Raw genomic sequence first — 16,282 nt, 5'->3', positions numbered from 1 at the left:
ACTGGGGAGGCAGGAACGAGAGGGGAGGAAAAGGGAAGGTCCTAGAGAGACCCCGCCCCCACCCACGTGACCCAGTGAAGTGCTCCTGCCCCAGGAGGAGGCCCAGCACAGAGGGAGGAAGGACAGCAGAGCTCACACTTCAGACAGCAGTGCTTGTGGGCCTTTCTGGAGCGGAAACTCTTCTCTCACAGGGAGGGACACAGCAGGCAGCAGGCACCATGGAGCCCCCCTCAGCCCCTGCCCACAGAGGGCATGTCCCCTGGCACAGGCTCCTGCTGGCAGGTGAGAGGGGACAATTTTCAGGGAGTGGCTGGAGATGAGAGAACAGAGCCTGGCTGGGGTCTCCTGGGGAGACAGGCCTCCAAGAGGGGACTGGGGGCTTCTGTTTGGACCTGAGGGAAGAGGACAGGGGACCAGGATAGGAGAGGGGAGGGGCTCAGCAACAGGAAAATCTCAGTGAACTGGAATTGGTGAGGGGCAGGACACCTCAATTATTTATATTTTACAAATATTCTTCACTAAGCAACAATTGTTGGAAAAGAATGACAATAATAACACTTTACCAGTTGTCACTCCAGACAAAAATATAAGCAGGACACTAAACATTACGTTACCCACCAACTTCAGAAAATGACAAGTAAACACCAGGGTGTGGAGGGCTCTGGGGACACTCCTTCCTTCATCACCAGGTATCTGCAGCCTGTCCCAGGATCAGACAAGTCCCTGCCCTCACGGAGCTCATGTTCTATGTGGGGGAAACAGACAAGCAAAGAGATCCAGAATGTGCTGTCAGTGCTGACAAGTGTCTTGAGCAAACAGAACAGGGAAAGGAAGACAGTGAAGATGGGATCTTTAGAGCAGGTGCTCAGGGAGGGCAGCTCCCAACAGCCCCCTGAGCGTGAGCAGGCGTGTGAGGGCCGTGAGGGAGTGAGCCAGGCACACACCTGGGAAGGCAGAGGAAATAACAAGTTCAGAGAAGATGAAGTAATGGGGGTCATGCTGCTGACCTTCAACCAGTAGGACACGCACGCACACACATAGACACACGCATGCACGCACTATAAAAACAAACACTAAGACTCAGAGATGAAGAGATATCTGCACAGAACTCAGGGCTGCACGTTCCCATCCCAGTACATAAGTCAGAATATTAACTGATTTCTCTCTCTTCCCTCCTAGTCTCACTCCTGACCTTCTGGAACCTGCCCACCACTGCCCAGATCACTGTTGAATCAGTGCCCTTCAATGCTGTAGAAGGAAGGGACGTTCTTCTACTTGTCCACAATGCGACAGAGAATGTTCTAAGCTACCACTGGTACAGAGGAGATACAGCAGAGAAAAACCAACTAATTGCATCATATGCAGTAGACTTTCAACTAACTATCACAGGACCTGCACACAGCGGTCGAGAGATAATCTACCCCAATGGATCCCTGCTGTTCCAGAAGGTCACCCTGAGAGACTCAGGAAACTACATTCTGATGGTTACAAAGTATGAAGGACAGAAAGAAAATGTGGCTGGACAACTCCGTGTATTCTGTGAGTGATTCCTGTCTGGGTGTTGGGTAGGGTGAATTCTATTCACAGACTCAAGATTGACAGGCCTGGACTGTGCCCCCATCCCCTCTGCATTATGTCCCGGGTCAGAGTTTGAAAATTTAGTGCAGGATACATGCAGTGGAGACAAAATTCAAAGGAATAAAATTTCCTTCCTGGAATCCAGACCCCACAGACATTCTGTGCAAAAAGAAGGATCAGTCTGATGGCAATAACTCAGCAGAGGGAGATCAGTCTCAGTCAACCCCCTCGGCCCCTCCCTGTGACCATGACCCTGAGGAAGACTCTGTAGGACTCAGTAGGGGCCTGGCCTCAGGGTCCCCTGGGAGCCTCACAGAGAAGCTCAGCCCCGGGAAGCCCCTCCTCGGACCCTGTCCCAGGGCCCCTGCCTCCAGTGACCCTGGAGGGTCTGTGCCACTGTTGGGTCTGGGCTCCTGGACAGGGCTAACTGGGAGCAGCAAGTTCCCAGCTGCCTGAGTCCCAAGGCTTTGAGCTGCTCACCAGTCAGGGCTCAGCCCCAAGAGCCACATCTGGGCAGGGGTGGAGCCTGGTCCTTCACCTGAGACTCGGCATGAAAAGCAAGGTGAGACAGGTCCCCAGGCCATTAGCCAGTTGCTGTGGGGACTAAGGAGACCCCAGAGGAAGGTCGGTGTCCCCAGGGATGCAGAGAGGAGTGAAGATGCTCCTGGCAGCTCCTCGTCCACCAGGGCAAAGACCAGGGGGGGCCTCCCCGGTGGATGCAAATAATAGCGGGCAGTTTATTTGGTAACTCCTTTATGCCCAGTTTTAGGTTGTTAATTATGAATGATGTAAGTTTAATGTACAGACAACATGGCAACCCTGAGAAGATTTACTGAGGAAATGCCGAGTTAAGGGGGGATGCAGTCACTGAATCAGAGTTACGCAGACCACAACTAGGTGATCAGAGTCACGCCAAGATCCAGCCCCAGCCTCTCCTCCACCACGGGGGGGGGGGGGGGGGGGGTGTTTATTGTGCATCTGTGGACCCAGAAACCAGCTGTTGGTTTGATCCTTTCTTCTTGGGCATCCTCACCTCAGAGAGAGAGAGGCTGACCTGGGAAGTGAAAGCAAATGGAGAAGTAACTCTGTTTATTCTAGAACTGAATTACCTGTATTAACCATCAGAGTCAGTGACAGGAATGTCTAGGCCTCCCCCTCAGGTAGCTGAGGCACAAGCTCCTTGCTCTGGACTAGAAATCATTTAAAAATAAATAAAAATAAAAACAGAGTTCCCATAGTGGGACAGTGGAAACAAATCCAACTAGGAACCATGAAGTTGTGGGTTTGATCCCTGGCCTTGCTCAATGGGTTAAGGATCTGTCGTTGCCGTGAGCTGTGGTGTAGGTCACAGACACGGCTCAGATCCTGTGTTGCTGTGGCTGTGGTGTAGGCTGGCAGCTGTGGCTCCAATTCAACCCCTAGCCTGGGAACCTCCACATGCCACAGGTGCAGCCCTAAAAAGCAAAAAAAAAAAAAAAAAAAAAATTTAAAAGAAATCATTTATTTGTTTGTTTCCTGATGTGTTGGATGTGACTCCCACTAGAGTGAATGGAAAGGACTTGGCTCCTTCACACCCCAGTCTACACTGCAACTAGTACTGGGCCCAAGAGGTAGCAAACGCAATCTTTCTTTGATGAAGGAAGGATGGAAGGAGTAAGAATGAAGGAATGATCTACAGTCTCTTCAGACACTGGAATCAGGATGCAGAGCCCTAGCAGGTTCTGGCCACACCTGGTGCCTGTCTCTCTAGGGATGGGAGCCATGTTCCATCCTCTGACCACCTGCCCCTGAAGCGCGCTGAGAGCCAAGTCTCAGGATGACGGTGGGGCTGCTCAGCCGTGGGAGGGCTTCCAGGGTGGCATAGGTCCTGCTTCTGGGCAGCTGTGGGGCTCTTGGACCTTTGGATCTTTGAAGTCACCTGTAGCCTCCACTTTGAAGTCACTTGTAAATGCACATTTCTCCCTCTCTCGGCTCCTTCCATGTCTCCCATCTTCCTCCTCCTTCATCCCAGCCGGGACTGGCCCTGCTCTGCGCAGCTGCCCCCACCATTAAACCTTCCACGAATATTCCCACAAACGGCTGACTGCCCTGTTCCCATCCTGCAAATATTCTGTGTCCTTTTTTATTGCCCACCCTCCTGGCAATAGTAAAGGACACAGAAATCAGTGGGAGCAGCAGCCCCTGTGAGGCTCGAACATGAACCAGGCTGCCCAGGTCACCAGGAGAATGAGCTTCTGAGGTCATAATCCTGTGATGGGAGAAACACGTTAATGTCTCAACTCAGAATGATTGAAAATGAGCAGTGGTCATGGTTGCAAAGTTTTTTTTTTTTAATTGTACCTGGTTCAGAGAGATACTTTAATTATATACATATATACCAGGAGACTGGATGGGGTCATACTCATTCCCAAATGAGTTATTTAACAAAAAGAAAATGCCTTTCCACTTTATGTAAAATTCCCTTGGCTGCAGGGATACACAGAGCTGGCAAGACCATTCTGCTCAACATACACAAGATGTATGCAAGGAATGGGAACTGAACATTTCAGAGCGAATGAAATTTCTAGGAAAGGAGCAAGAAAACTTCACAGGAAAAAATTCCATTTGATGGTGAGCAGGCTGGACACAGAGAAGTTACTACAGAGATGACTAGGGGACTGGTCAGGGGCATCCTGGGGGATGTGAAAGTCAGAGTGGAGGTGCTACCAATTCCTCACAGATCATTAATGAAGAGACACAAAAAAGACCTTGTTCACAGGATCGGGGTCAGGGCCATCCTCTGAGTCGCCTTTACAGAGGTCACTGGGCCCCAGGAATGGCTGAGGTCTCTGAGGAGGGAGCGTGGCCCCCGGCCCCAGACACACTCGCCGCCAAGTCACCTCCTCTGTTTCTCCGCAGACCCAGTGGCAAAGCCCATCATCGAAGCCAACAGCACCACCGTCACAGAACACGAGGACACCGTGGTCCTGAAATGCCTCACAAATGACACCGGGGTCGCCATCTCCTGGTTCTTCAATGGCCAGAGTCTACTGCTCACAGAGAGGATAAAGCTGTCCCAGGACAACGGCACCCTCACCATAGAGCCCGTCAGGAGGGAGGATGCTGGGAATTATCAGTGCGAGGCCTCCAACCTGGGCAATTCCAGCAAAAGTGACCCCCTCAGGCTGGATGTGAAATGTAAGTGACCCCTGGCCTCATGCTACATACCCTGGATGATTCGACCAATGATGTGCAAAACGGATAGAGGCCACAGCAGGCAGAGTTATCAGTCAAGAGACCACTAGGTAAACAGAATGGCAAAACGGTTAAGAGCTCAGTCTCTACCTCACATACACTTGGTTTCTAATCCTGGGCCTGGCAATTACTCTGCGAGCTTGCACAAGAGTCTTCCTTTTTTCACAGTGGTAATCTCCACCATTTTTAGGTGGGTAAAATATACCTAAGATTCACCATGTTAACTGTGTTTTAAGAGTACAGCTCAGTGGCATTAAGTACACTCATGTTGTCGTGCAGTCATCACCTCTGTCCATCCAGAACGTTCATGTTAACCGTACCAGACTCTGTACCCTTTACCTATACTCCCCTCTCCCCAGTCTGAACCCCTGGCAATCATCCTTCCACTTTCCGTCTCTTTGAATCTGACGATTCTAGGTCCTTCTTTCAAGTGGAATCATACAATACCTTTCCTTTGGTGTCTGGCTTGTTTCACCAAGCATAATGTCTTCAAGGTTCCATCTCTCGTATAGGCTATAGCAGAATGGCATTTCTTTTGCTACATCTGTGGCATGCGAAAGCTCCTGGGCCAGGGTTGGAACCCACGCCACAACAGTGACCCAAGCCACAGCAGTGACAATGCCAGATCCCTAATCACTAGTCCATCAGGGAACTCCACAATGTCATTTCTTCTTAGGCCTGAATTACATATGTTCCCGTGTGTGTGTGTGTGTGTGTGTGTGTGTGTGTGTGTGTGTGTCCCCCTATATGTATGGATATACACATATATATCACGTTTTGTTTATCACTCATTAGTTGAACTTTTGTTTGTTGCCACGTTTTGGATAATATGCATAATGTTCCTATGCACATGGGTGGACAGATACCCGTTCAAATTCTTGCTTTCTGAGTTCCCCTGGTGGCTCAGCAGTAAAGAACCAGACTAGCATCCTATAAGGATGCTGGTTCAATCCCTGGCCTCGCTCAGTGGGTTAAGGATCTGGCTTTGCCGTGAGCTGTGGTGTAGGTCGCAGAAGCGGCTTGGATTCCGCATTGCTGTGGCTGTGGTGTAAGCTGGCAGCTATAGCTCAGATTTGACCCCTAGCCTAGGAGCTTCCATAGGCCACGGCTGTGGCCCTAAAAAGACCAAAACAAAAAACAAAAAAACAAAAACCCTGCTTTCAATTATTTTGAGTAGAAATAATCAGCTAATACTTCAGAAGCGGAATTGCTGGATCAAATAGGAAGTCTTTGTTCAGTCCTTTGACACACTGCCATACCATTTTCCACAGTGGTTGTACCCTTTTACATTCCCACCGGCAATGCACAAAAGTTCCAATTTTTCCACATCCTTGCCAACATTTGCTGTTCTCTCTTTTTATTATGATAGCCCTCCTAATGAGTGTAAGGTGGGTATCTCCTTGTGGTTTCAATTTCATTTCCCTAGTGATCAGATATACCAATGAACAAGAAGCACATGCATCTTAGTATGTGCTTATTGGCCATTTGCGTATATTCTTTGGAGATGTCTATTCGGTCGTTCTGCCTTTTTTTTTTTTTTTTTTTTTTCTTCTTCCCTTTACGGTGTACCTGCATCATATGGCAGTTCTCGGGCCGGAGGCTGAATTGGAGCTGCCGTGGCGGCCTACACCACAACCAAGTCAACACTGGATCCAAGCTGCATCTGCAACCTACACCACAGCTTACAGCAATGTGGGATCCTTAACCCACTGAGCCAGGCCAGGGATCGAACCCACCACATCTCACAGAGACAACACCAGAACCTTAACCTGCTGAGGCACAAGGGAACTCCCACTCTGCCTCTTTATTTTTCTTTTTAGGGCCACACCTGCGGTATATGGAAGTTCCCTGTTAGGGGTCGAATCGGAGCTACAGCTGCTGGCCTACACCACGGCCACAGCAACACTGGATCCCGACCCCCTGAGCGAGGCCAGGGATTGAACCCGCATCCTCAGGGACACTGGTCAGACTCGTATCCACCGCGCCACAGTAGGAACTCCCACTTGGCCTATTTTTAGATTGAGGGTTTTTTGTTGCTGTTGTTTCTGTTGGGTTGTAATAGTTCTTTATACATCCTGGAAATTAATTCCTTAACAGATTTTCTCCTATTCTGTGAGTGGTCTTTCCTCTCTGTTGACAGTGTGCTTCGGTACACAAAAGAGTTTTCAATTTTGATGAAGTACAGATTATCTTATTTTTTTAATTTGTCAAGGGTGTTTTTGGTTTCCTACCCAAGAAATCACTGCCAAGCCCAACATCGTGACGCTTTCACCCTATGTTTCTTCTGTTCTGTAGTTTCAGCTCTCACATTTAGGTCTTTGATCCATTGTGAGTTAATTTCTTGTGCATAATATTAGGTAAGGGCTCAACTTCATTCTTTGCTGGCTATCCAGTCTCCTCGGTATCAGTTGTTGAAAAGACCATCCTTACCCCACTGAATGGTACTGGCACCTTTGCGAACCATCTGAGCATGTATCCAGAATTTATTTCTAGACTTTCTATTACATTGGTCTATATGACTGTCTTTATGCTATTATCACACTGCCTTTGTTTTAAGGTTATGTAGCAAACATTCAAAAGAGGAAGCACGAGTCCTTCAAGTAGCTCTTTTTTAAATTTTATTTTCGGGCCATTTCCACAGCATGCAGATCTCCTGAGCCAGGGATCAAACCTGCACCACAGCAGAAACCTGAGCTACAGCAATGGCAATGCCATATCCTCAACCCACTGAGCCACCAGGGAACTCCTTGTTCTTCTTTTTTGCCAGCTTCTTTCAGTTCTCCGGGTCTCTTAAAATTCCATATGAATTTGAGGATGGATGTTTCTATTTCAGGAAAAAAAAAAAAAAATCATCGGGGTTTTGACAGGGATTGCATTGAACCTGCGGATCTCTTTGGGTGGTACTGTCATCCTAACAACTCATATCTTCCCATCCCCAAACACGGGATGTCCTTCCATTTTGTGTGTGTGTCCTCTTTAATATCCTAGCAACATTTGGTAGACTTTCATGGACAGGTCTACTGCCTCATCGCATGAGTTTATTCCTAAGTATCTTATTCTTTTCAAAGCTGTTGCAAAGGAACCGTTTTCCCAATTTCCCTTTTGGATAGTTCCTGGTTAGTGCATAAAACACACAACTGATTATCATACGTTGATTTTGCATCCTGCAGCTTTGCCGAATTCATTCATTAGTTCCAACAGGTTATTTTGGTGCAGTCTTTGGGGTTTTCTACCCGTGAGGTCATGCCATCTGCCAACAGAAGTAATAGTACTTCTTCCATTCCAACGGAAATGCATTCTGTTTCTTTTTCTTGCCTGTCTGGCTTGGACTTCTGCACTGTGTTGAATAGCACAGCGAAAGTGTCATCCTTGTCCTCTTCCTGATCACAGAGGTAAAGCTTTCGGTGTTTCGCCATTGCCTGTAATGTTAGCAGTGGGCTTTTCATATACTAAGGGCTTTGTTTAGTTGCAGGGGTTTCCATCAATTTCTAAGAATGCCAGTATTCTGATAAACCAGTAACCATGACCCTAGTGATCTCCTTGGCTGTGATATTTATTCAACACAAAGTCCAGGAAGAAAATCTCCCTGTAGAGTGAGAAAGACTTGGAAATGAAATCTCTTCCATTTCTAAGGTCAGGAAGACAGGGACGAGCCAGTCTCATTCCCTAATAAGGTATTTAACAAAAAGGAAAATGCCTTCCCTACTTTATGCAAAGTTCCCTGAGCCCCAGAGATGCACGGGGGCTGGCAAGCATTCTTTCCCCAACATACCGAGAAGTTCACATATTCAAATTCCTAAAAGGAATAGGACCTGAACTTCTAGGGCCAAAGAGAGTTCCACAAAGGGTCAGTGAAACCACGTGGGAAAAGAATTCCACCTGGTGAGGAGGATGCTGGACACAGGGGCTGACAAGACACCACAGAGATGTCGAGGGGACTGGTCAGGGCTCGTCCCGGGGGACCTGGAGGTCCGAGAGGAGGTGCTGCCCTCTCCTTTACACTTCCTCCATGAGGAGAGACCCCAGACCTTGTTCACGGGGTCAGGGCCATCCTCTGAGTCGCCTTTACAGAGGTCACTGGGCCCCAGGAATGGCTGAGGTCTCTGAGGAGGGAGCGTGGCCCCCGGCCCCAGACACACTCGCCGCCAAGTCACCTCCTCTGTTTCTCCGCAGACCCAGTGGCAAAGCCCATCATCGAAGCCAACAGCACCACCGTCACAGAACACGAGGACACCGTGGTCCTGAAATGCCTCACAAATGACACCGGGGTCGCCATCTCCTGGTTCTTCAATGGCCAGAGTCTACTGCTCACAGAGAGGATAAAGCTGTCCCAGGACAACGGCACCCTCACCATAGAGCCCGTCAGGAGGGAGGATGCTGGGAATTATCAGTGCGAGGCCTCCAACCTGGGCAATTCCAGCAAAAGTGACCCCCTCAGGCTGGATGTGAAATGTAAGTGACCCCTGGCCTCATGCTACATACCCTGGATGATTCGACCAATGATGTGCAAAACGGATAGAGGCCACAGCAGGCAGAGTTATCAGTCAAGAGACCACTAGGTAAACAGAATGGCAAAACGGTTAAGAGCTCAGTCTCTACCTCACATACACTTGGTTTCTAATCCTGGGCCTGGCAATTACTCTGCGAGCTTGCACAAGAGTCTTCCTTTTTTCACAGTGGTAATCTCCACCATTTTTAGGTGGGTAAAATATACCTAAGATTCACCATGTTAACTGTGTTTTAAGAGTACAGCTCAGTGGCATTAAGTACACTCATGTTGTCGTGCAGTCATCACCTCTGTCCATCCAGAACGTTCATGTTAACCGTACCAGACTCTGTACCCTTTACCTATACTCCCCTCTCCCCAGTCTGAACCCCTGGCAATCATCCTTCCACTTTCCGTCTCTTTGAATCTGACGATTCTAGGTCCTTCTTTCAAGTGGAATCATACAATACCTTTCCTTTGGTGTCTGGCTTGTTTCACCAAGCATAATGTCTTCAAGGTTCCATCTCTCGTATAGGCTATAGCAGAATGGCATTTCTTTTGCTACATCTGTGGCATGCGAAAGCTCCTGGGCCAGGGTTGGAACCCACGCCACAACAGTGACCCAAGCCACAGCAGTGACAATGCCAGATCCCTAATCACTAGTCCATCAGGGAACTCCACAATGTCATTTCTTCTTAGGCCTGAATTACATATGTTCCCGTGTGTGTGTGTGTGTGTGTGTGTGTGTGTGTGTGTGTGTCCCCCTATATGTATGGATATACACATATATATCACGTTTTGTTTATCACTCATTAGTTGAACTTTTGTTTGTTGCCACGTTTTGGATAATATGCATAATGTTCCTATGCACATGGGTGGACAGATACCCGTTCAAATTCTTGCTTTCTGAGTTCCCCTGGTGGCTCAGCAGTAAAGAACCAGACTAGCATCCTATAAGGATGCTGGTTCAATCCCTGGCCTCGCTCAGTGGGTTAAGGATCTGGCTTTGCCGTGAGCTGTGGTGTAGGTCGCAGAAGCGGCTTGGATTCCGCATTGCTGTGGCTGTGGTGTAAGCTGGCAGCTATAGCTCAGATTTGACCCCTAGCCTAGGAGCTTCCATAGGCCACGGCTGTGGCCCTAAAAAGACCAAAACAAAAAACAAAAAAACAAAAACCCTGCTTTCAATTATTTTGAGTAGAAATAATCGCTAATACTTCAGAAGCGGAATTGCTGGATCAAATAGGAAGTCTTTGTTCAGTCCTTTGACACACTGCCATACCATTTTCCACAGTGGTTGTACCCTTTTACATTCCCACCGGCAATGCACAAAAGTTCCAATTTTTCCACATCCTTGCCAACATTTGCTGTTCTCTCTTTTTATTATGATAGCCCTCCTAATGAGTGTAAGGTGGGTATCTCCTTGTGGTTTCAATTTCATTTCCCTAGTGATCAGATATACCAATGAACAAGAAGCACATGCATCTTAGTATGTGCTTATTGGCCATTTGCGTATATTCTTTGGAGATGTCTATTCGGTCGTTCTGCCTTTTTTTTTTTTTTTTTTTTTTCTTCTTCCCTTTACGGTGTACCTGCATCATATGGCAGTTCTCGGGCCGGAGGCTGAATTGGAGCTGCCGTGGCGGCCTACACCACAACCAAGTCAACACTGGATCCAAGCTGCATCTGCAACCTACACCACAGCTTACAGCAATGTGGGATCCTTAACCCACTGAGCCAGGCCAGGGATCGAACCCACCACATCTCACAGAGACAACACCAGAACCTTAACCTGCTGAGGCACAAGGGAACTCCCACTCTGCCTCTTTATTTTTCTTTTTAGGGCCACACCTGCGGTATATGGAAGTTCCCTGTTAGGGGTCGAATCGGAGCTACAGCTGCTGGCCTACACCACGGCCACAGCAACACTGGATCCCGACCCCCTGAGCGAGGCCAGGGATTGAACCCGCATCCTCAGGGACACTGGTCAGACTCGTATCCACCGCGCCACAGTAGGAACTCCCACTTGGCCTATTTTTAGATTGAGGGTTTTTTGTTGCTGTTGTTTCTGTTGGGTTGTAATAGTTCTTTATACATCCTGGAAATTAATTCCTTAACAGATTTTCTCCTATTCTGTGAGTGGTCTTTCCTCTCTGTTGACAGTGTGCTTCGGTACACAAAAGAGTTTTCAATTTTGATGAAGTACAGATTATCTTATTTTTTTAATTTGTCAAGGGTGTTTTTGGTTTCCTACCCAAGAAATCACTGCCAAGCCCAACATCGTGACGCTTTCACCCTATGTTTCTTCTGTTCTGTAGTTTCAGCTCTCACATTTAGGTCTTTGATCCATTGTGAGTTAATTTCTTGTGCATAATATTAGGTAAGGGCTCAACTTCATTCTTTGCTGGCTATCCAGTCTCCTCGGTATCAGTTGTTGAAAAGACCATCCTTACCCCACTGAATGGTACTGGCACCTTTGCGAACCATCTGAGCATGTATCCAGAATTTATTTCTAGACTTTCTATTACATTGGTCTATATGACTGTCTTTATGCTATTATCACACTGCCTTTGTTTTAAGGTTATGTAGCAAACATTCAAAAGAGGAAGCACGAGTCCTTCAAGTAGCTCTTTTTTAAATTTTATTTTCGGGCCATTTCCACAGCATGCAGATCTCCTGAGCCAGGGATCAAACCTGCACCACAGCAGAAACCTGAGCTACAGCAATGGCAATGCCATATCCTCAACCCACTGAGCCACCAGGGAACTCCTTGTTCTTCTTTTTTGCCAGCTTCTTTCAGTTCTCCGGGTCTCTTAAAATTCCATATGAATTTGAGGATGGATGTTTCTATTTCAGGAAAAAAAAAAAAAATCATCGGGGTTTTGACAGGGATTGCATTGAACCTGCGGATCTCTTTGGGTGGTACTGTCATCCTAACAACTCATATCTTCCCATCCCCAAACACGGGATGTCCTTCCATTTTGTGTGTGTGTCCTCTTTAATATCCTAGCAACATTTGGTAGACTTTCATGGACAGGTCTACTGCCTCATCGCATGAGTTTATTCCTAAGTATCTTATTCTTTTCAAAGCTGTTGCAAAGGAACCGTTTTCCCAATTTCCCTTTTGGATAGTTCCTGGTTAGTGCATAAAACACACAACTGATTATCATACGTTGATTTTGCATCCTGCAGCTTTGCCGAATTCATTCATTAGTTCCAACAGGTTATTTTGGTGCAGTCTTTGGGGTTTTCTACCCGTGAGGTCATGCCATCTGCCAACAGAAGTAATAGTACTTCTTCCATTCCAACGGAAATGCATTCTGTTTCTTTTTCTTGCCTGTCTGGCTTGGACTTCTGCACTGTGTTGAATAGCACAGCGAAAGTGTCATCCTTGTCCTCTTCCTGATCACAGAGGTAAAGCTTTCGGTGTTTCGCCATTGCCTGTAATGTTAGCAGTGGGCTTTTCATATACTAAGGGCTTTGTTTAGTTGCAGGGGTTTCCATCAATTTCTAAGAATGCCAGTATTCTGATAAACCAGTAACCATGACCCTAGTGATCTCCTTGGCTGTGATATTTATTCAACACAAAGTCCAGGAAGAAAATCTCCCTGTAGAGTGAGAAAGACTTGGAAATGAAATCTCTTCCATTTCTAAGGTCAGGAAGACAGGGACGAGCCAGTCTCATTCCCTAATAAGGTATTTAACAAAAAGGAAAATGCCTTCCCTACTTTATGCAAAGTTCCCTGAGCCCCAGAGATGCACGGGGGCTGGCAAGCATTCTTTCCCCAACATACCGAGAAGTTCACATATTCAAATTCCTAAAAGGAATAGGACCTGAACTTCTAGGGCCAAAGAGAGTTCCACAAAGGGTCAGTGAAACCACGTGGGAAAAGAATTCCACCTGGTGAGGAGGATGCTGGACACAGGGGCTGACAAGACACCACAGAGATGTCGAGGGGACTGGTCAGGGCTCGTCCCGGGGGACCTGGAGGTCCGAGAGGAGGTGCTGCCCTCTCCTTTACACTTCCTCCATGAGGAGAGACCCCAGACCTTGTTCACGGGGTCAGGGCCATCCTCTGAGTCGCCTTTACAGAGGTCACTGGGCCCCAGGAATGGCTGAGGTCTCTGAGGAGGGAGCGTGGCCCCCGGCCCCAGACACACTCGCCGCCAAGTCACCTCCTCTGTTTCTCCGCAGACCCAGTGGCAAAGCCCATCATCGAAGCCAACAGCACCACCGTCACAGAACACGAGGACACCGTGGTCCTGAAATGCCTCACAAATGACACCGGGGTCGCCATCTCCTGGTTCTTCAATGGCCAGAGTCTACTGCTCACAGAGAGGATAAAGCTGTCCCAGGACAACGGCACCCTCACCATAGAGCCCGTCAGGAGGGAGGATGCTGGGAATTATCAGTGCGAGGCCTCCAACCTGGGCAATTCCAGCAAAAGTGACCCCCTCAGGCTGGATGTGAAATGTAAGTGACCCCTGGCCTCATGCTACATACCCTGGATGATTCGACCAATGATGTGCAAAACGGATAGAGGCCACAGCAGGCAGAGTTATCAGTCAAGAGACCACTAGGTAAACAGAATGGCAAAACGGTTAAGAGCTCAGTCTCTACCTCACATACACTTGGTTTCTAATCCTGGGCCTGGCAATTACTCTGCGAGCTTGCACAAGAGTCTTCCTTTTTTCACAGTGGTAATCTCCACCATTTTTAGGTGGGTAAAATATACCTAAGATTCACCATGTTAACTGTGTTTTAAGAGTACAGCTCAGTGGCATTAAGTACACTCATGTTGTCGTGCAGTCATCACCTCTGTCCATCCAGAACGTTCATGTTAACCGTACCAGACTCTGTACCCTTTACCTATACTCCCCTCTCCCCAGTCTGAACCCCTGGCAATCATCCTTCCACTTTCCGTCTCTTTGAATCTGACGATTCTAGGTCCTTCTTTCAAGTGGAATCATACAATACCTTTCCTTTGGTGTCTGGCTTGTTTCACCAAGCATAATGTCTTCAAGGTTCCATCTCTCGTATAGGCTATAGCAGAATGGCATTTCTTTTGCTACATCTGTGGCATGCGAAAGCTCCTGGGCCAGGGTTGGAACCCACGCCACAACAGTGACCCAAGCCACAGCAGTGACAATGCCAGATCCCTAATCACTAGTCCATCAGGGAACTCCACAATGTCATTTCTTCTTAGGCCTGAATTACATATGTTCCCGTGTGTGTGTGTGTGTGTGTGTGTGTGTGTGTGTGTGTGTGTCCCCCTATATGTATGGATATACACATATATATCACGTTTTGTTTATCACTCATTAGTTGAACTTTTGTTTGTTGCCACGTTTTGGATAATATGCATAATGTTCCTATGCACATGGGTGGACAGATACCCGTTCAAATTCTTGCTTTCTGAGTTCCCCTGGTGGCTCAGCAGTAAAGAACCAGACTAGCATCCTATAAGGATGCTGGTTCAATCCCTGGCCTCGCTCAGTGGGTTAAGGATCTGGCTTTGCCGTGAGCTGTGGTGTAGGTCGCAGAAGCGGCTTGGATTCCGCATTGCTGTGGCTGTGGTGTAAGCTGGCAGCTATAGCTCAGATTTGACCCCTAGCCTAGGAGCTTCCATAGGCCACGGCTGTGGCCCTAAAAAGACCAAAACAAAAAACAAAAAAACAAAAACCCTGCTTTCAATTATTTTGAGTAGAAATAATCGCTAATACTTCAGAAGCGGAATTGCTGGATCAAATAGGAAGTCTTTGTTCAGTCCTTTGACACACTGCCATACCATTTTCCACAGTGGTTGTACCCTTTTACATTCCCACCGGCAATGCACAAAAGTTCCAATTTTTCCACATCCTTGCCAACATTTGCTGTTCTCTCTTTTTATTATGATAGCCCTCCTAATGAGTGTAAGGTGGGTATCTCCTTGTGGTTTCAATTTCATTTCCCTAGTGATCAGATATACCAATGAACAAGAAGCACATGCATCTTAGTATGTGCTTATTGGCCATTTGCGTATATTCTTTGGAGATGTCTATTCGGTCGTTCTGCCTTTTTTTTTTTTTTTTTTTTCTTCTTCCCTTTACGGTGTACCTGCATCATATGGCAGTTCTCGGGCCGGAGGCTGAATTGGAGCTGCCGTGGCGGCCTACACCACAACCAAGTCAACACTGGATCCAAGCTGCATCTGCAACCTACACCACAGCTTACAGCAATGTGGGATCCTTAACCCACTGAGCCAGGCCAGGGATCGAACCCACCACATCTCACAGAGACAACACCAGAACCTTAACCTGCTGAGGCACAAGGGAACTCCCACTCTGCCTCTTTATTTTTCTTTTTAGGGCCACACCTGCGGTATATGGAAGTTCCCTGTTAGGGGTCGAATCGGAGCTACAGCTGCTGGCCTACACCACGGCCACAGCAACACTGGATCCCGACCCCCTGAGCGAGGCCAGGGATTGAACCCGCATCCTCAGGGACACTGGTCAGACTCGTATCCACCGCGCCACAGTAGGAACTCCCACTTGGCCTATTTTTAGATTGAGGGTTTTTTGTTGCTGTTGTTTCTGTTGGGTTGTAATAGTTCTTTATACATCCTGGAAATTAATTCCTTAACAGATTTTCTCCTATTCTGTGAGTGGTCTTTCCTCTCTGTTGACAGTGTGCTTCGGTACACAAAAGAGTTTTCAATTTTGATGAAGTACAGATTATCTTATTTTTTTAATTTGTCAAGGGTGTTTTTGGTTTCCTACCCAAGAAATCACTGCCAAGCCCAACATCGTGACGCTTTCACCCTATGTTTCTTCTGTTCTGTAGTTTCAGCTCTCACATTTAGGTCTTTGATCCATTGTGAGTTAATTTCTTGTGCATAATATTAGGTAAGGGCTCAACTTCATTCTTTGCTGGCTATCCAGTCTCCTCGGTATCAGTTGTTGAAAAGACCATCCTTACCCCACTGAATGGTACTGGCACCTTTGCGA

General features: G+C 47.5%; 1 protein-coding gene across 1 annotated transcript in view; it reads left to right on the top strand.

The window, feature by feature from the left end:
• Positions 1-218: 218 nt before the first annotated feature.
• The window catches only part of LOC125133212 (carcinoembryonic antigen-related cell adhesion molecule 1-like), a 101,216-nt gene continuing 85,152 nt past the window's right edge, over positions 219-16,282 (top strand). Inside the window, exons 1-4 of the mRNA XM_047791338.1 lie at positions 219-282; positions 4,375-4,755; positions 8,986-9,264; positions 13,491-13,769. Coding sequence (XP_047647294.1) covers positions 219-282; positions 4,375-4,755; positions 8,986-9,264; positions 13,491-13,769 — 1,003 coding nt within the window. The remainder of the gene's footprint in view (positions 283-4,374; positions 4,756-8,985; positions 9,265-13,490; positions 13,770-16,282) is intronic.

This window comes from Phacochoerus africanus, chromosome 8 (genome assembly GCF_016906955.1).
Source record: "Phacochoerus africanus isolate WHEZ1 chromosome 8, ROS_Pafr_v1, whole genome shotgun sequence".
NCBI lineage: Eukaryota > Metazoa > Chordata > Mammalia > Artiodactyla > Suidae > Phacochoerus > Phacochoerus africanus.
This window is presented reverse-complemented; position numbering and strand designations above follow the sequence as displayed.